Raw genomic sequence first — 21,786 nt, forward strand, 5'->3', positions numbered from 1 at the left:
TGAACTGGACCCTAAAATAAAGTGTGACCATAATGGGTAACAATGTGAATATTTTTACTGTCACTTTTTATGAATTTAATGTATACTTGCTGAATAAAAGTATTCTTTATATACCGGTATATACCGACCCCAAAGTTTTGAATGGTAAGATCTCACATTTTCTATTATAATTCATACCCAGCAGCAGCTCTGAGCAGATGACTAATATAGCAGTACAAAAGGTCAAAGCAAGGACACTTAGTAACTTCTGCCGCTGAGGTTTGTGTATGGTAGTAAATGCGAATTAAACGAGGAAGACATGACTGTCAGGAAAAAAAAATGACTGTCTCAGGCGGCAGCTCATTTTTCAGGGTTTTTCCAAGAAATATTGCACAAAATAAAAAGAAGACACTTCTTGTTTGTGTATGTCAGCGGTAATAGAACTGATGTTTGCAAGTAAATGTCACCATTTGTCTTTAGTGATGGCATAAGATGCCAATCAAGGGCTTTTTACACCGCACTTCACCCAAGGTATCTTTTTAACCCCAGACTAATGTCCTTCTTACCCCATTAATATGCAAATAAGAACATTAAAGGGATAGTTCACCCAAAAACCCAATTACTAACCCTCCACTTTTTCCAAAATACTAAAGATATTTTAAAGAATGCTTGTAACCAAACAGCTGATGGTAGTCATTGGAGCCCTGCTTTCATTTTAAACTGCCATTTTAAAACAAAAATGATCCTCGTCTACACTGGCGTTTTTACTGCATTTTAGAAACATTCTCTGTCTATACGATACCAAAACTAAAAACTCATGTCACATGACCATTTAAGCAGGTTCAACCATAGATATGTATAGGTAAATGGCTTATTATTTAGATGGTGGACGTCTCTACATGCTTGGAGTGGCTGAATAGGCCATCTACCTACACATATCTATGGGTACAACAATGAGCATGATGTTATTGTTTACACAGTCGTCATGGACACGCAGAGCGAATGTGGGCAGCCACGCCAACGTTTTCAAAACTCTCCGTTTCGGTTCGTTTACACTAAAGTGCAACCTCAGAATATTCTAGAGTCTGCAGCATTTTAAAAATGCTTCCTTCTTTGAGGGTCGAAAAAGCTAGTTTAAATGCAGTCTGACATTCATAGTATTTTTATTTTTTTCTCCATAGTACTATGGAAGTCAATGGCTACCGTCAACTTTGGTCAGCATAACCAACATTCTTCAAAACATCTTCTTTTGTGTTCAACAGAAGGAACTCATAGGACAGACATTCTTATAGGTCTGACCAAGTGGAGGGTGATTTAATTTATGACAGAATCTTCATGTTTGTGTGAAAAATCCCTTTAACCCTGGGTTTACAGATGTACAATGTGAAAACTTGAAACTAAAACTAATCCAGAGTCAAATATGAAACATGATAACCAATTATTATGTTATATCCAGAGTTTAAAATGTCTCTCAGATAATATTTTCTTATGTGAAAAAGCCCTCTAGGCCTATGAAGAGTTTTCATATGGTCAGTGGCGCCCACCTTGTCCATCCAGACTGGCAAGACTACGGGCTCCTCCGAGTCTGTCCGTCCTCTCCTCGGCCTTCTCCTCCTTCTGTGAGGACAGCACCTCTTGAGAAGAGCACTTCAGCGCTGATATGGAGCTCCGCGCCCTCTTGCTCGGGGAGAAACGATTTGCTGGATGAGTGACAAAAAGACTAATTATGGACACTGTCCTAAATGAACTGAAAATATGATGATGTAACTCTGCTCTAACTGTTACCTGCCAGCAGACAATTAGACCGTGAAATGAAATCTTGGTCTGCTGTCTTACTTTATTAAAAAGGATACAAATAAATCTGCATTCTGCTATTTTAATTTGGCTTGTAAAAATCTGATTACCGAGGTGAATTACAGTTCCTGACTTCTTGTTAGGTTGTAGAAAGTGCAAGGAGAAGTTCTGCTTTTGTAATGTTGTTTCACAATATTCTTAGTAATGAAATTAAAGTTGAAAAATAATGACGGTCGTGCAAGAATACTGAGGCAACTTCTGTTCTTATGTTTTTTCACTGACAGGAAGTTTTATACATACTGTATATATTATATATAAATAGATTTATTCAAATTATAATTCCACTGCTTGTAATGCACTTCTTTGACCCGGTTTTAAACTAGAAGCCAGAAAATCATAGAAAATTATGTTTTTTATTTTATTTTTTATTTAATTCATCTTTTTCATATCCACATATATATTGTTAAATGTCTAATGACTTAAACTATTTCTTAATTATTAAATAATCAGTAACATTTACCAATAAATTTTAATTTGTTAACATAAGTTAACTATATTAGTTAATAATGAACAATATTTCTACAGTATTTATTAGTCTTCATTTATACATTTACATCTACATTAAGTTAGTCAGTTAAGCATCTGTTAAAATCATTTTATGCACTATGAACATGAACAAAAAATATCAACTGTTTTGGTATTATTGTTTTTTAAAAATGTTACAACTGTTTTTCACATCAACAAACTAATATATTGCTCATAGTTTATGTTAACTAATGCATTAACAAATGAGACCTTTTTGTGCAGCGTTATCACATTTCCTAAAATATTAATTTTGCAGACCATGATAACGTTGAACATTCAAAATGTATCCCATTGTGATTATTTTATACTTGCATAATGAATGAGTTTGCTCGCATTGTTGACTTACGCTGAATCTTTCTGAATACTCTGGAGCTCATGAACTTGAGAAATCTGTTTGCATAGAAACTCGGTCTGTGCACAGACACCGTATCCTTGGAGAAAGAGAATACAAGACAATTAAACCAGGAAGCATCTTTAATTCCCCAGCGGTATGAATAGTCTATTCATAAGCGAAGAGAGCAGAGAGTCATATAGACTTACACCATCATAGACGAGTGCCTTCCAGGAGTGCTCCAGCTTCTTCATGAATCTTGGTGGGAAATAAGAGCAAGTATGAGCTAATATGCTGTAAGCTGGTGTGTAACATGACATTTGGACTCTTGGGTTTGTTGTTAACTGACACCAGGCTTACCTGTAAGACTGCAAGATGTCGATAATGCCTAGAAATATAAGTAGTTTCTCATCCCTGTGTGTTTTTGCAGGAATGCCTCCCATTCTGTATGAAAGGAAACATTGTATTTAAATTATATTATGTTACTAGTGGCTAGAAAATAAATATATCAAGGTTAAGACAAGCAATTTCACCCACAAAAAGAAAAAAAAAATCATAAAGCTTTAATCTTATTTTTTGCACTGTGACAAATTGTAATTGAAGTCTTATTTGTGTTTTTATTATAATAATAAAAAAATAAACTGAACAATTATTTTTCTTTAAAGACATAACTAATCATAAATAAATAATACAGTTCAACAAATATGTGTGTGTGTGTGTGTGTGTGTGTGTGTATATATAAAAATTAAGGTTTCTTTAAATAATTAATTTCTATTTAATTTATCTTGGATATAACAGTTTCTAAATTAGATCATTAAGACATCCTAACAAATCCTATAATTGTTTTATTAGAATTTTACAATTCATATTGATATATAAATAAATAATACACATATTAATTCATACAAATAAATAATATATATGAATAATAATGTATATAAATACACATGTTCTTGAATAAAGTATTTAGACTTTTTTTTTCTTTAGATTTTGGGGTAAAATATCAGTTTTTTTTTTTTTGTGGTGAAAGTCACTTGCTAAATACGGAACAAAAATATATATTGTATTTGCAACCAATGTGCATTAATCTGTTTATATAACTACACACACATTTTGAATATATATGAACAGGATATGCACTGGTTTTAATATCAGGGACTCACGTGTCATCCGTAGTCAAAGCCTCGGCTGCTTTGCCGTCTCCCTGAATTGACTCCATGGCGGTGGAGTAAAGAACTTTCTGTCCCACAGTCCTCTTCCCGTCCACAATGTTGACGTCTCCTTCTCTGTGACTCTGGTCCAGAACGTGCACCCCCAACAGCAGACTGTAGTCCATGATCTTAAAACTCTCCAGAACCTGTGTGACATACAACACAACATTTAACTCACTATGAATCTCACACACAATATCACAAGGACCACAGCCAAAATCCTCCTGATTAATGTACCTTGTCTTTGGCCACTGTGCTGTTGCTATTTTTTCTCTGTCAAGATGGTAACCCTCATTCTGCAAAACTCTTGTTTGCTATGTTACTTTTTAAGGGCATAGGGTTGCTACAGGATACCAAACAAATATCTTTATAGTTTTTATTTCAGTTTTATGATTTTGTTTTATTTCATTGAAAAAAGTTATTTTGTTATTAACTAACTTTTTTTATGTTTTTAGTTTTAGTTAACTTTAATAAAAAGTTAACACCCACTTGCACAGCTCTAATGCTGCGTTCAGGCCATATCATAATTACCGTAATTTAACAGAGCCTGCGATGTTCAGGTGGTTCAGCGGTCACGTGGTACAAGTCATAGCTCTCAGAAAACTCCCAGTTCACAAGTTGTGATTACAAGTTCTACGAGGATGTGAATGCTTCTTACAAGTTGGAATCTCATAATCACGGGAATTCCGATATGGTGTGAATGCTTCTGTATTTTGCAGCATTTACTTGAAAGGCAAAACTAATAAAAAAAAAATAATAATTAGGGCAAAATTAACAGATTTTTTTTTTTTTTTTTTTTATATCGAGATGAATAATCTTGTTTTCATCTGAGGTAAGTTTATTTTTCTTACCTCATTGAAATATTTTGTCGTTTTAAGCATAAGCTCACTTAGGGGCCATTTACGCGACAGCGTTTTCAGCCAAAAATGGGAACTTTTTATGAGTTTTGTCTGTCCGTTTGAACAATAATGGCATTTTGGGTATTAAAAACGCATGTTTTTATAAACGGGTTTCAAAATGCGAGTTTTCGTATACGCCACCGTTATCGTTTCCATAAACTGGTAAACACCCAATACGGGAATCTTTGAAAACGGTGACGTCATGTGCATGCGTAGTCAATGTTAGGAATGTAGACATGCACAGTACATGTCAATTTTACAAACATACACAACAGTGTCAGAGTACATGGTACTGTTGTTGCTGCTCAAGAGTTTGCTAACACTACTTCACCAATATTACAACCAACGCATATACTACATTATATACATAATTATCACTTCCCTTCAGGTACTGTTTACTAATAAGGTGACAGTGCCAACTACTGGCCTGGCATAAGTAATACAGCACTTTTGGACGTTTTCGTGGATATGTAAATGCAAATCATTATATGAATGTTGTTGTTTATACGTGAAACTTTTTAAAAGTGCAAAGAAAAAACTTTTCCGTTTTTGACTACATCGTTGTCATGTAAACATAGCCTTAATTTGTATGATTTTTTCAGAAAACAAGACTTAATATCTTGAGTCATTTTGCTTCTTGATATAAGAACTTTTAGACATTAGTCATAGAAAACAAGACAAAATAAGTAAAAAAAAAAAAAAAGAAAAGAAAAGAAAAGGCAGAAGACTGGGGAAAGTCTGCATAGCATCTTCATAAATGTGTCAAAAGAAAAAGTGATTTGTTTATCAGTGTTAAGAAACTATAAACATGCTTTAAACAAACATTAGTCATAGCTCACTAGATAAAAGACCTCAGCAATGATTACTTGTTAAAAATACACAAGAAACCAACCATAGAGCACATAGATGTGCGCTTCTAGCTCTTACTGTTATAGGAATACTATATATCTACACTAAATACTTTCCTGGCCTGCACATCACTAACGTTTGGCTTTAAATGAAACATACTAAAACAATCAGGTAAAAGCTGTAGCCGCGAGCCAGTGAATTTCACTTTTGCATGACGCTCTTGTTCCCCTCATACCCTCCATATTCAAATGCATAATATTTGAATAGAGACACACAACATCCTTGTTTTGCATCCCATCAGGACCATCTAAAAGCCTACAAATGGGCCCTCAACTAGGTCACAGTAATACCCAACAATGGCAGCAGTGGAAGACAACACCACTTGTTTGGCAATGAAGTCATTGGGTCAAAGGTTGACCTGTTTTGAAAGGCATATACACATTTCTTTTGGGGTGGAGTAACAGATTAACATTTTGCTCCGGGAAGGAGTGTATTTGAATATATGCCCCTTTTTTACGTAAGCCTAAATATGCCTGAGCACTAAACATTTTTTTACAAACTAGTTTTACAACATATTTCCATTGTTAAAAACACTTTTTTTTGTTGAAAAAGTCTTCTACTTCAAAATTGCATGTTTAATTCAACACGTTATAATTCTTTGTGAAATTTACTAGCGATTTCAAAGTGAAGAGTGTTTGTACATGGATTGTTTTTCAGTGTAGTTTACATTAGGTTTTAGACTGAATACCTGTTGTTGACGTGTAACTGCGAATGATCGTGTTCTCAAATATTTTAAGTAGTCTAAAATCAGAAAGTTCAAAACAAGCCGTTTGGTCTTTTTGAACTGGAGAGGAAGTTTTGAGCTCTGAGAGTTGCTGTATGTTTTCATAGCACATCAAGATTTCGTTTGATTCATTATGAGCCCTTAACAAAATATAACAAGTACAAATATGGGCTAAATATGACAAGTGGTTCAGTGCGTTAAACCAAAAGGAAACAAATGTTTTGAGATACTCATGTAAAGTATTTTCCATTTTCCACAGTAAACATCCTGGGCTTCAGGGCAGCAGTCCACAATGGCTCGCTGCTATACCACTATTAAAACCACATGTTTTGCAGCTTGGTTTGTAGCCATCAGTCGAGTCAGCTCAAAGGAGAATGTCGTTTCTCTTCACAGTCACTGGTCATTAATTAACATAAGGTGAAGAGTTAGTTAAAAAATGTGTCACTTGTGCTCATATTGTATGTAAACATGAGCTATGTGACCTCCCATGACCTGATAAAAAGATTTCATTAAGGTTTATTAGGTTTTATTTTCTCATTAGGTTTTATTATTGTTTGTGCACTTGACATATTTAAAAAATAAAATGTATTTTTAATGCACATAGAAAATACATTAGCAGTGCCTGTATTTAATAGGAGTTTAAGCTAAACATTTTTTAAAGAATGTTTTTCTTTTAAGACAGAAATCTTCCTATAAACTTACAAGAACCAACTTTACACAAAGTTTCTATGTAATACATATATTAAACAATGATTATTTGCATTCACTTCCTGGTTAGTTGTGAATACATAGGCATATCAATCTTCATTGTGTTTACTCTTTATGGGCAGCTTGTTAGGGAAAAAGTTCAATAAAAAATAGTAATAATTATTATTATTATTGTTACTATTGTTATTATTTATAATAATAATAATGATGATGGCATTTTAATAATAAGTTTCATTGTATATAATTTTTATTATAATATATTATATATAATTTTATGTGTGTGTACGTGTGTGTATGTATGTATATAACTATACATATATATATATATACATATACATATATATATATATATATATATATATATATATATATATATATATATATATATATATATATATATATATATATATATATATATATATTACTGCTGTCTAATGATTAAATGTGATTAATCGCATGGGCAAGATAAATGATAATGGCAAAATAAATGGGTATTTTTTTGTTTGCACAATATATATGTGTGTTATGTGTATATTTATTATGTATATATATATATAAATACACACAAACAGTATATATTTGATTTTTTTATTTTAATAATTTACATGTCTATATTTACTTTCATATAATTTATATTATATGTAATTATATTTAATATGTAAACACAATATTTTAACAGCACTAATATATATACATGTGTCAGATACGGTGTAATGAAAGCATTCTTTTTGTCAAAATCAGGTATTAAAATGAATGCTTACTCATTTCCATTCAGCTCAGAGAAGACATTTACATCAAGAGTGAAGATAAATGCTGGCGACGTGCTCTATGCATTATCGAAATCCTATAAGTGTTTGGAGACGAGTCGCATAGAAACCGTTTAAACACTTGTTCTTGATTCTTATAGATTTGCTTCTATTGTGCTTTGCAGTTGAAGCCCAGGGTGTGTTGCTTACTCAGGAGAAACTTTCTGCTTAGTGTTCATTTCATTTTCTGCACAGGACGTAGCCAGAAGGAAAAGCTAACAATAAAATCTTACAGCACTCATGGGAATGTGTTTGGACTGCAGTTTGTGTTTCCTTGCATCAAGAGCATAGTACGATGTAAGATGACAGAAAATAACTTCTTTTCAACTATTTCAATCCATAAAAGACTATGTTCTTCCCAAATGCTGGAGCTGGATGGCAGGGTGGGCTACAGCGGGCTGAATGTCCCCAAGTATGGTCATTATTGTGTGAAACTCGAGTTCTCATTTTTCCCTCGGCCCTCTTGTGACTCGCATTACGGCTGATCCTTTTAGTTCAGTGCTCACAGGGGCCGGCCGGTCAGCACATACCTCAGGTGCCAAAAAAGACAATCTCTCAGACTGTTACATATAGGGAACATTCTGTCTCAAATCACTTTTAATAACAGGTCATGTCTGGAATGCCATCGCAATGGCACCGTTGTGAGCTTGTTTGCTGGTAAACAATTGAACAGTAAGAAAGTCGAGTGCCAAGTCTGCTGAAGAATTCGAGAAGCACAAGGCGACCACAGAGGGCCGGTTACCTAATGCAGCATTGGGACACTTTAACATCACGCCACAATCATTTGGGTAATTCAGTTACTGGGCTGTTTACTTGCAGCTTGATTTTGGAGGAACTTACAAAGTAAAAGAAAACATGTCATTGAAAAACACTGCAGTGGGCAAATAGGAAACAAAAATGAAAAATGAGATCATTTTAATAGAAATAGTTTTTCCTGGACAGCAAGGTGAGGGGCGAATACAGAAAAATAAAAATAAACTTCTGTCGTAATTTTCTCACGCTTGCATTGTTTCTTACCTGTATAACATTCTTTATCTGTTTTGAAAAAATTTATAACTGTTTGTGTCCATGCAATGAAAGTCAACAGGGTCCAAAACAAACCACATTTCTCCACAAAAGTAAAATGAGAACAAAACTTACATTTTGGGGTGAATTGTTCCTTTAAGTATACAGTTTTTTAGTTGTTGTTTGTTTACAAAATTGTACTTTGATTTGAAAGTCAAATATCAAGGATTTCAGTATGAACTCAAAACAAAAGACCAAATTAGGCTCAAAGTCTCTTATGCACACCAAGGTGGCATATATTTGTTCAGAAATACATTAGTAAATAGTAATCTTGTCAACTAATATTACAATGAAAAATATAACTTATATAACTTATATAAAATGTAAATTATTTATCTGATGATTTATCTGAATTTTCAGCATCATTACTCCAGTCTTCAGTGTCACATCATCCTTCAGAAATCATTCTAATATAATGGTAAATGGACTGCATTTATATAGCGCTTTCAACAGACCACATGGCCATCCAAAGCGCTTTACAATTTGCCTCACATTCACCCATCCACTCACTCATTCACACTCCGACTGCGGTGTCAGCCATGCAAGGCGCCATCCAGCTCGTCGGGAGCAGCTGGGGTTAGGTGTCTTGCTCAAGAACACCTCGACACTTGGTCAGGTGGAGCCGGGGATCGAACCACCAACCTTCCATGAACCACTGAGCCACTGCCGAATGAATTGCTGCTCAAGGGACATTTCTTATTATCATCAATGTTGAAAACAGTTGTGCTGCTTAATACTTTTGTGGAAACCATGACGCAGTTTATCCAAGATTCTGAAAGAACTGCATTAATTTGATAAATAAATATTTTGTTACATTACATAACAAAAAAAATAAATTCTTACTGACACATTTAATCAATTTATGCACCTTTTCTGAATAAATGTATCAATTAATTAAAAACAAATATTTTTTACAGACCCCAAATTTTAAATGGTACTGTATTTAAGTTATTCTAATTACATTAATTTTAGAGGTGTTGGTTATTCAACCACCCAACAATGCCCTAAAACCACCCAGAACAGCTTAACAACCACACAGCAAAGCCATTACAATCACCTACAACGAATGTTTTTTTTTAGAGAACATAGGAATGCTGCTAAGCGGTGGTTTCACTGTCGTACTGTCAGTTCACGTCAGGCAGACATTATCAACCAAGTGCCAATATTTAAGCAGTAATGGAAACTGTCTAGGAGGGAAAATACCATCTGGTTGTTTACAAATCATTTCCTGAAAAAAAAAGACCCTAAATAATGTGAAACACAACAATATTTACCAGACCACGTCGACAGCCTGAGCTGCTGAAATAGAAAGGAATGCCAGACTGGATTTATGCGGTTTGTTTCCCCAGCTGAACGGAGATGTCTGCCACGCAGCACATTTTGAAACTGTTAATAAGCTACTGTGGAGCTGAAGACTATCATGAACTTGTTTTCCGTGGAACTGCGGCATCTTCCCCGGTGCTTGTGCATAAAGATGAGACTAAAACATCTTTACTGTTGATTACAGTAAAGGAACAATTGTTCCAAAACTTTATATTGAATCTTGGGAGATCTATGCGCCATGTTAGAAAGACACTTGTACTTTTTAAAACACAAAACATGATGCATATCAAATGCAGCCTTTCTATTATGTTGCACTCAAAATAACAAGCATAGCTGGCAGTTTTGTGGTTCTGTTCCATTCTACCTCATACTTAATGTAATTGTATCACTTGACCTTCTCCAATTCTATTTACACTGATGCTGTTGATTTTCTTGTCATGCTTAGAAACGTACTTGTAGTCTTGAGGTCTATCTGTGGTGTTTTAAGGTCTTGAATACATGTTTTTATTTCATGAGGTTTCATGTAATGAGTGTTTTTGTGATGTTGTCAACAGTTTAAGACAACAGGCAATTAGTTCTCCATGTAAACTTCTGTTCAAAAGTATGGAGTTGGGAAGATTTTTTTAATGTTTTAAACACCAAATCTGCATTTTTTTAAAATAAAAAATACAGTAAAAACAGTGATATTGTGGAAAAATAAATTTGAATATATTTTAAAATATAATTTAATGTAAATTTTCAGCATTGTTACTCCAGTCTTCAGTGTCACATGCTCCTTTAGAAATAATTCATAAATATGCTGCGATACATTTTAAATTGAAAGTTCAAAAGAAATTATATATATCATATTTATTTGTAATATAACACATAGTTTTACTGTTACTTTTGACTAATTTAATTTGCCTATGCTGCAAAGTGCTAATTTCTTTAAAAATAAATACATGAAACTTTTGAAAAGTAGTTTGCATTGATTATTGAAATGTCAAGGAGACAGATCTCACAATATTAAAAATAATTGTGAAAAAAGGGAAAATTTGCATGTAAATCTTTTTAGAACAAAAACAGAAAAATAAATTGTTTAAATGATTGCAAATTGTAAGAATTGTAAGAAATTTTCATTGTTTGTTCTGCAAACATCTCATTTTTAGCAATGCAAATTACAAAATAGAAGGATTTTTTGATAGCCCTGTTTTTGAACTTCATTTATTCTAGTAAACCATGAGCCATATGATACACTTTAGTGCATGATTTGTCACAAGATATCTTTTAAGCCAACACTGTGATGATCCTCAGACCAGATTATCAGGTTTGATCAAATCAAGGGTGGTCACCACAGAAACTGTTTTAGTTTTACTTTCTAAATTGTTTTCTATTCTATTGGACTCACACAACACAAAACTCAAAACTTGTTAACAACCACAACACTGCTCTGGAAACCACCCACAACTTTTGCACAAGAAAAATGCCAAACTAAGAGTAGCACTCACCCGGCAGTCTCGCTGTAGCGTCTTCATCAGGGCGTTATATGTCTCTGTGTCAAAGTACAAGCCATCATGCATGTCCACAAAGTCTAGGTCTTTATATGTGGGGCAGGCCTTTTCCCGCTCTTTTCGTGACGCCTGTCTTTTGTACGTGGAGCCTTTCAGGTCATATTTGTAGTGCATCTTTAAAGACCGAGGCAGAACATTGTTCATAACCACAAGACGAATGTTGATTCCTCCAGATTGAATACAGTACAGGCCGTAGAACTTGGGGAGGAGAGTCCTTGGGTTCTGGTTGAGGTTCTGAGAAAGAAAAAAAAAGCTTTATTAAAGGAAAATGCCATTTTTGATCTTGAAATACTTTCTTCCATGTTAATGTTTATAGTCAACTGTAAGTCATACTGCCGCCCTTTGACGCAGTTGTTCATGTGAACATCCTGACCAGCCTAATGCAACAAAATATTCAACCAATGACAGAGAGTTCTGGAAGCCTTTTTTGGTTTTATACTTCACCTTTAATTTTGATCTATAACACCAAGTCAATTTGTACATAAACAATATTTTCAAGTTATGCAACAGGGACAATAAGGTCAGTTATTCATGACTATTAGCAATCATGTTTACATATAATAATGAACTAGAATGGTTGGAAAAAGAGACACAAAGGAAATGCATATGCCTTCACGATAAAGAATAGTCCTCTATGTCAGTAAGATAACTTAAAATGTATATAACACTTACACTAAGCAATGAGCATTAAAGCTTTACATTAAAGCTATCTCAAATTTCACTGTTGGTTATATATGCTCTATATAATCGTGTATGTGACAAATAAAAAAAAATATTGAAAATAAGTGCATAAATAAGAGAAGCATTTAAAATTGATATTAATATATAATGCACTGTGACAGTGACACAATGGCCTACCCTGGTTACTACAAATATACATGTAAAAACTTTTAAATATATGAAAAAAAAGAAAATAGATAATATTAATTACATTTATATATGTAATTATTGTATTTTTTAAAATAAAAATTATATAAAATACACTTTTGGCTGGTTTGAAATAATTGTGGCTCATTTGATCCACAAAAAGTAGCTTCACAATAGTGAAGCTGGTGAGAAAGGGTAACTTCAAAATAAAAGGCATTTGAAAACCCCAGTAGTAACCCTCTTAAATAGAACAGAACAATCTATACTACTGAGTCACAGTGTTTTACTCAGCTTTCTTCACAGAGGAGACCAATGAGTCTGTATTCTACTGAGACCTACCATGTAGTAACCTGGAAGCAGTTTTTGCAGGAACTCTGCCTCCTTGTGCTGGACGGTTTTGATGATGAATTCATCATCGCTGGTCAGGTAGAAGAGCGAGCCGCTGGCGCCCGGATTAGACAGCTCAATCAGGGGCTCTTTACAAATGGAATACTGCAGGATTACAACAAAAACAATCCATTAAAAGAGTCTTTAAATAGAGCACAACAGCATGGGCCCAGAAGTACAATTAAATTACAATCAGATTGAAAACATTTAAAAAGGAGTTAATTAAATATTTGATTTAATTGTGACAGTTCCTATAAAGAAAATGAATAGAAACCAAGGTCGCTGAAACAGTGGGCATCTGAAATGCTTTAGACCACAGATAAACAGTGTGTGCAATTTATAATGAGGTACTCTGGGACCTTTACAAAAGGGCATCTATTTTTACCTGTGTTTTAAATATATACTTTAAAACACCTAATCACCCATTCATATTTATTAAACTGGCAACAAAGAGTTAACTCAAAAGAAAGGAGTTACTCATGACACATGATTTATAAAACATCACCAAACTGACTGGCTGCATTATACTGAATGGGTTTCCTAAAAACACTGTAAAATCTGATTATTACTGCCTGGAAGTCCCGTGGTTTAATTGTGGTTGCATAAAAACACCTAAAGTTATGAGGTCTTAAAGCAAACATTTCTACTGAGTTTTCTGGCGGGGTTCCCTGAGGAGGCTGGGACACAGCAGCAGCAGCATGAGGACAGTGTTGAACCGAAGCCAGACTCACATTCAAGGCCTGCCTAATGAAAGTCAACAGTCACGTTGTACTTCCAGCCCAAACACATGGACATTTGCATTTGGACTGCGTGTCATCCTGCGTGCATGGGGCTTGTTAATTAGCTTGTGCTTCCTCTGCCCCATCTACATAATTATAAAAATGTACACAACAAAATCAGAAGAGCATGAAACATCACTTTCTTTCATCTTAGCCTTCTACTGCATGTTAGACCTCGCTTCTACTTTATACAGACATTTGAATGTTTAGTGCCCAAATACAGTACAAAACATCCTTCATTGTATTAAGGAACTTAAATGAACAGTTCACCAAAAAGTACACATTTGCTCACCCTCAGGTCAGTTGCCCTATCACACCAAAATCCAATTGATGTGCTGCTAAATTTGTCCAAATCTGCTCTGATGAAGAAAAAATCTTGGAAGGCAAATTTTCATTTTTGAGTGAACTATTCCTTTAATATGTACGAATAAACGATGAACGAATATCATGTTGACCATTTAATCAGACTGCCTAAATGTAAGATACTTTTTAAAAACAAAAAATGCGTAAATAACTGTATTTGGGAAATATTGGAACACCACCCATTGAAATAAACATTAAATGTAGCAAGACTACTGACAAGGTTAACAAAATCACTGTTATTAACTGTATTCTATCAAATAAATGCGGCCTTAGTGAGCACAAGAGACTTTGTTCAAAACATTAACAACCTCAGTCTTTTCAGTGGTATTTTTCATATGTTCCCTGAAAATAGAAAACGTTTACCATGTTTTACCCCTTGAGCTATAAGAACTCAGATCTTAAATAGATATACTGTGTGCTTGAGTCACTTCATGTTGATTTTCTAGAAGTGTGTCCATAGTAAATGCAAATTAAAGGAACTCCCATTATGTGTGTGGAAATTACCAGAACCAAGTTACACAGAACAGTGAATTTCCAGAAATATCCGTGTACTCCGGTGTACTCAGAAATATACAGGAATCCGTAAAGTTTCATGGACATATGCAGCTAAAACTGCTGGTTGTGAGGACTGCTGGCTGTCAGACCTTACAGCCTCCAAATATAGCTGGCCGTATTATTTTTGACACAGACATTAGAAAACATATCTATAGACCCTTTCACACTGCACGTCGGACCCGTCATATTGCCAGAACATTGCCGGGTCGCCTTCTGTGTGAAAGCAACCACGTCCCGGGATTGATTCCCGCATTGAACCCGGGTCGGGGTCCTAGTAACATTGACAGATTCAACCCGGGACGAGCACTGTGTGAACAAAAGCCAGATCTAATGCCGTGTCAAAGTGATGATGCACGTTATCGCGTAACTCTTTTACCGGCTGTTTTGAAGGAAGATCAACGTTCGCGACGATAAAAATATGTGCAAACTGTAATGAAGCAGAGATCAGTTAGTTCCTCACTTTCCACGCTGACGCTGAGATCGTTCGCTTGCTTCAGTGAAAGTATAACGTACCTAAAGTTTTCGACTCGTACATTACACGTCACGCCCTGATGTCACGTGTCGTTACGGGATCTTCAAGGGTTGTGTGTGAAAGCACGCACATATACCGGGTCATCACTGGCAGTGTGAAAGTGCAAAATCTATCGACCCGGGAACAATTGCCGCAACACCTTACCCCTGTATTTGCCGGAATGGCAGTTTGAAAGGGGCTTATGTATGTTTTATCACTTGAAGGCATTCTCTCTCCCCAGTTTTATTCTTTCCAAATTCCCGGCAAAGACTTTTGTGTTTGACCTGATCTCAAGACACACTTCTTGAAGACATTTGTAAGCTTGCACAGTTCTTGGAACAATCCACTTCAACAGTATGCACAAACCAGGTAAAATGTTTTATTTATATTGTGTAAAACTAATATATTTAATGTCAAAATTATATTTATACTGTCATTTTTCTCAGATAATGTTTTTTCTTTTCTACAGTATCTTCAGAGATTACATATGGTAACCTAGGTTCAGGAGGTTGTGGCAATGTTTTATACATTTTTGTATTGTTTCACTTATCATTTACTAAACTCATTTTATGTGTTTTAGGTATCCTGCAGGAATTATAATGAAGCTATGAGGAAGAAGTATTCATAGTTTCACTCTGGAAAGGTCTAGCTAAAACACTCAGCCAAAAAGAGCCAACAGTATCTTAAATAGGCTATAATGTCAACATTACTGTTGTTTTGCAGTTTGCAGTTGCAGTCAGTTTGGGTTTACCAATGAAATGAATTTTGAGGAAAAGTGTGTTTGCTCAGTGGCCCAATAGCTATCTGGTTTAGGGGTGGGTTTAGTTTCAAATCAACCAATTCAGTTTAACATGAATGACCAAAAGGGCAGGGAACAGTGCCACGAAGGTTAGGCCCTCTTCATTTGTCTGAAAATCTGCGGTGTGTACCAGAGTTTACCGGTCCGTATGCAGCTCTTTTCAAAGTGTCATGACCCATACTCAGAATTTGTTCTCTGCATTTAACCCATCCAAAGTGCACACACACAGCAGTGAACACACACACACACACACTGTGAACACACACCCGGAGCAGTGGGCAGACATTTATGCTGCGTCACCTGCGAAGCAGTTGGGGGTTCAGTGCCTTGTTCAAGGGCAGCTCAGTCGTGGTATTGCTGGCCCGAGAATCGAACCCACAAGCCTAGGCTTAGGAATCAAACTCTCTAACCACTAGGCCACGACTTCCCCTTATTTTCATGCAGTGCTATGCAAAATGTAGAATGCAAAAAATATTTGAATGGTATTATGTAAACAGGTATTCCCTTGTCATTAGGGTCATCATAAAGCCAAGCATCTGCATTGAATTGCATATACTATAATTAACATTTCTATTTAAAGGCGGTGCACAATAGATTCATAACAGGGGATGATATACTGCAGGTTCATAAATTACACAGGAAGACCAGACTATCAGGCACCTGAGAGCGATACTGCTCTGCTGGGCTAATTACAAGGCCATCAGATCTCAAAGAGCATAGGAGGTAATTAACAGCTCGACAAAGATCATACGCCTAATCAGCATCATCCACCCTGACTCACACACATGCAAACATGCGGTTCAAACTGTACGAGAGCTGCAGAGATGCTGCAGAGGCACTGCAGTGACTGCGAGTAAGAGTGAGGCGGTGTTGCAGTGCAGGGAAACTGTGCCACGACACTTTTTACATAGTGAGAACACATCAGACAAATTTGGGTATTTACAAATGAGGACGGAGATTCAGAGTTCCTGCCAGTCACAGTTGGCACGGTGCAGCGGTGAAGTTCGTCAGGGGTCAGTAGTACTCTTGGTCAGTCTTACTGGCACCTGATGTAAGCAGCCGCTGAACTTTAATTTACACAAAGATGCTTTGTTAGGGCTCAGGTGGAGGGAGATTTTAGGGAACTAAGCACATAATAGTCTTGGGATTAATAGGAACATAAAAACTGTGCTTAATCAGAGCCATAGCATTTCATTAATGCGTCTGGTTTGTATTTCCCAGTCGCCACATCATTACTTTTCATAATATGATGATATTTCCAAGATAAACATTATTTTCTATTTTAAAAATTTTAAAATAGTACTAAATTTAATCTATTAACAATTTTTGTATTGCGAAAAGTTGGCGTTACGCTCTAAAATAATACAGATGGTTGGAGGGGAGGCGTTTAAAGGCTAAAAGGATTTGTGATGTCATATAAAAATAAAAGTTGTTCAGAGGGCAAAATAAGTTATTATATTTTAATGAAAAAACACAAAGAAAAATGTTCTTTCCCCTTTCCATTTTTTTCTTTGCAATTATATATCATACAAAATAAGAAACAAGTTTTTTTTAAGAAAGTCTCATGCTCAACGAGGCTGCATTCAATTGATCAAAAACACAGTAAAAACAGTAATATTGTGAAATATTATTACAATTTGAAATAACTTTTTTCTAGTTTGATATTTTTTAAAATGTAATTTATTTCTGTGATGCAAAGCAGAATTTTAAGCATCATTACTCCAGTCTTCAGACTCACATGATCCTTCAGAAATTACCTTTGAATATAATGATTATTATTATTAATATTATTATTAAAGGTAAATACAACTGTGCTGCTTAATTTTGTTGTGGAAACTGTGATGCATTTCTTTTCAGGATCATTTGCTAAATATAATTCAAGAACAGTATTTATGTGAAATTTGTAGTTCTTTTCTAACATAATGAATGTCTTTATTGTCCATTTTGATCAATTTAACGAGCCCTTGATGAATAACCATGAAGCTCTTTTAATAAAAATCTAACTGACCCCAAATTTTGAACAGTAGTATTTCATGTTGATTTTAATAAAAAAAAGTGAAGAGAGTGGCCAAAACCAATGAAAATCAAAAAGTATGTCTTACCAAGTAATCATCTGGCTTGATCCCAAACAGCTCCCGGAAGTAGCGGAAAGCCAGCGGTGCGTACGTCTTGAAACGGAAGTCTGGATAATGATGCGCTGGAGTCAGGTTGCTCCCCTCACTGCAAAAGTGAAAGGATTTGCTGAAGGTATCACAAAAGAAACAAAGCATATAAATGAATCAACTGTGTGTTGTTTTAATGATCGTCACATTCCCCAATGCAAGAGGCTTCTGGGTAGAATCTGGGGTCTGTCTGTAAATAAAATCCTGGGAGAACACCAGATATTGTGAGAAACTGTTACCTAACCTAAATGCTTCTTTATGCCCAAGGAACAGAGACACATTTGATCTTTCTGAGCCCCATTGAGTGCGTCCTTGTTGCAATGTGAGCCACCAGCAGTAAACACCAGAGGTAATCTTTTCCAGAGACACACAACAGTAACTAATGCCCGAGGACAAGGAGGTCCTAGTCTTTCTCTATTAACAGTTACACAAACTAAAGACCAGGGTCAGTCATAGCAGTTCCACATGATGAAATGCAAGCAAGCCCTGGGGAAAAAAAATATAAGTCCTGTAACCCATTTTTTTGCCTTTTGCGATTATGAGGCAGGCCATTAGTATTTGGATTAACCCCGTTTGAATAATTCCTAAAAGTGTGACTTGAACGGGCCAGATGATGTCATAATCACTCAAAATAACGCTTTGAAATGATAAACAACAAGCATTTGTGGTCCCTCACAAGTGAGGTAGTGAGTTGCTGTTGCAGACTATGTCTCAATATCAAACCCCAATCCATGCCCATTGTGTAACCTAATCCAAAATTTACAACTGACCTCTGAATTGCAGCTTTTCTCTGTGAACTATAACAACAGCAGACTGATGAGGGGCAGACAACTGACCTAACGCTGAAAAATGGGGCTTCCGCATGTGCAAATCTGTCTCATAGACGTATGCATAATTTTTTTTGCCCTTGTTTTGGGTAATGCAGTCTATGTAGCTTACATAGTAGAGCATAATCTAGCAAGATCAAGGTCATGGGTTCGTTTCCAAGGGAAAGCAAGAACTGATCAAATTTGTAGCTTGAATGCAATGGAAGTGGCTTTGGATACTAGCATTCTGCCAAATGGATGAATGTAAATATTTTCAGGATATCATAGTAGTGTATTTCAATTATTTCAGGAGTATAGGATGTGTCTGATTACCTTATTTAGGAAAAGCATGAATAATGCCTTTAAAATGAATAACAAAAGCTTTTGAGTAATAATAAAAATTATAATTATCAGACATCACATGTAAAGTTACAATCTGATGTAATGTCAGAGTAAATAATATAAAAGACATTCCAAAAAATGCATGTGGTGCCCTGTTTTGCAATTATGTATAAGCCTAATAGAATAATACATTTATGTTTTTCTAGAAAATTGCTGCCATAATGTAAATCATGCAATTGTCATTTCATTCAATTCAATTGTCATTCCAAGTGGTATGAAGTGCATGTGCTTTAAAGAAATGATCAATTTACCTCTTTGATAGTTTAACCAACTTACTGTAAGTCATGCCCACTTTAACTTCAATCCGAATGCAAATACCCAATATAAATACAGATAATGGCTTTGCTGCACATCCCTAGTATGCAATAAACACAGGATGCAAAATGTACTTCAAACTCTGCATAATGCTTCATTTTTTTTAAATAGCAAGCATCACAAAGTATACACAGTAGCTAGTACACTATTAATCCATCTCCACAGACTGTCAAACTGGTCCAAACTGAGCACATGCAACTGGAGTGCAATCCCTAGTGGGAGAATCAGACTCTATAAATAAGGATGTCAGGCTAGTGGATCAGTGTGGTCCCTTTGAATCTTGTATAAACTTTCTGCTTACTCTGAAGAGCCTTTTGGGAATCATTTGCACGAGAATCAACAGTGCAGGATGTAGCGTGAGCTCAAGTTTCTAGTTCTCATGATACACTGCCTTTGTGTGTGATTGATCACTGCAAGATGCCCTGATCTTAAGATTTCCTTGTTTGACAAGAAACAAAGAGCAGATGACCCAAACTAAATGCAATGGGTGAGAAATTGTGAAAAAATTTCTTCATTCCAGACCACTCTGTCAATATCATGCAAGGTCATGCTAATGTCTTGTGCATCACTGTCCTCTGTTCATACCTGGGTAAAAACACACTCTCCACCACATAGAAGTCCTGCATGAGCACATCTCGGTCAGGTTTTGAGGTCAGATTCCCCACGGTGTAACCAATGCCAAGCTGGATAGCTCCTTTTAGGGCAGATGAAGTAGTCTGTACCAGTACCGGAAATACATAGCAAAACAAATGAATATACTTGAGTCATTTGAGTTTAGCAACACTAAACTTGTCTCCTAAATTTCCTTTGGTTAAACAAATGACATTCGTGGCTCAGAACCCTTAAGCGAGGTTCACTGGAAATATTAGATCAGACTTTGCATGAAAGGTAGGCTACAAGTGTGTAGTGTCTGTCAACACTGTAAAATCCTGGAATTTTGGGAAGTTGATTGACAGCTGATTGGCCTCTGTTTATACTAACATTTAGGAGGGTGGACATTATCAACATACTACACTTGTCACTGGAGAAACTGAAAATAAGGTGACTGGAAAAAAGTAGCTCATTCTTCACTGAACAGAGTTGTTGGCGGACAATTTGTCAATCTTTTTTTATTATCAACATTCAGGGACTCGCTCATTTAATAACTGCTCTACATAGTCATGGAATGAAAGGTCCTGCTTTAGAAATAATCATTTACAAGTCAGCAAAGTACTTTAAGTTTTGTTATTTGTGTATGTCTATGTATATACTTTGTTTACAAAGTACTGTAATTTTATGTATTTTGGTATATTTAGTTTATTTTTCTGGTCTATATTATATCTAGCAAAAAAATTAACTATATATATATATATATATATATATATATATATATATATATATATATATATATATATATATATATATCATTTTTTTCAATTACATTTAAGGTGTTATTTAAATTGATTTTTTTAACTTCTAATTTTCTAATTTAAGGGCAATGGATTAGATCTAGTTATACTGATATAAAAAGCAACTGTGGCTAATATTTATATATAAATCACACATTAAAAATGTCTGCACATAAACACATGAAACACAAAGCTAGAAAATGACATGAAAACTGCTTTTTAAATACAATAATATCATATGTTATAATGTTATGGTCAACATAAAGAAAATATTAATAAAAAACAATTTACCTTTTTGTATGTTTTCTCTCTACGGTTATTGCTAGACCCGCTGACTCCATTCTCATTGGCGGATGACATCTGAAGCGATAAAGAGTTAAAAGTTAGACAAGTCTAGTTCACAACCATAAGCCGAGTCTATGTAAATAACATCCTCAGGCTCTGTCCAGCTGTATACCATCAGATTTGTAAAGGAGCCTGACACAGACCACAGGATATCCTGCCAGAGTAATTGAGTGGCTTATAAATGCAGAAAATGTGTGGCTCTGCTAATAAAATATGATGCAAT

At 35.2% G+C, this 21,786-nt stretch overlaps 1 protein-coding gene across 1 annotated transcript in view; it reads right to left on the reverse strand.

Annotated features, from left to right (window-relative positions):
* LOC113107154 (phosphatidylinositol 4-phosphate 5-kinase type-1 beta-like) overlaps positions 1–21,786 on the reverse strand; it is a 38,599-nt gene that overhangs the window by 5,025 nt on the left and 11,788 nt on the right. Inside the window, exons 3-12 of the mRNA XM_026269445.1 lie at positions 21,510–21,578; positions 20,416–20,546; positions 18,248–18,365; positions 13,091–13,243; positions 11,822–12,118; positions 3,853–4,046; positions 3,050–3,133; positions 2,899–2,947; positions 2,705–2,789; positions 1,524–1,679 (exon numbers count right to left, since the gene is read on the reverse strand). Coding sequence (XP_026125230.1) covers positions 1,524–1,679; positions 2,705–2,789; positions 2,899–2,947; positions 3,050–3,133; positions 3,853–4,046; positions 11,822–12,118; positions 13,091–13,243; positions 18,248–18,365; positions 20,416–20,546; positions 21,510–21,578 — 1,336 coding nt within the window. The remainder of the gene's footprint in view (positions 1–1,523; positions 1,680–2,704; positions 2,790–2,898; positions 2,948–3,049; positions 3,134–3,852; positions 4,047–11,821; positions 12,119–13,090; positions 13,244–18,247; positions 18,366–20,415; positions 20,547–21,509; positions 21,579–21,786) is intronic.

The sequence above is a fragment of the Carassius auratus genome, chromosome 8 (assembly GCF_003368295.1).
Source record: "Carassius auratus strain Wakin chromosome 8, ASM336829v1, whole genome shotgun sequence".
Taxonomy (NCBI): Eukaryota; Metazoa; Chordata; class Actinopteri; order Cypriniformes; family Cyprinidae; genus Carassius; species Carassius auratus.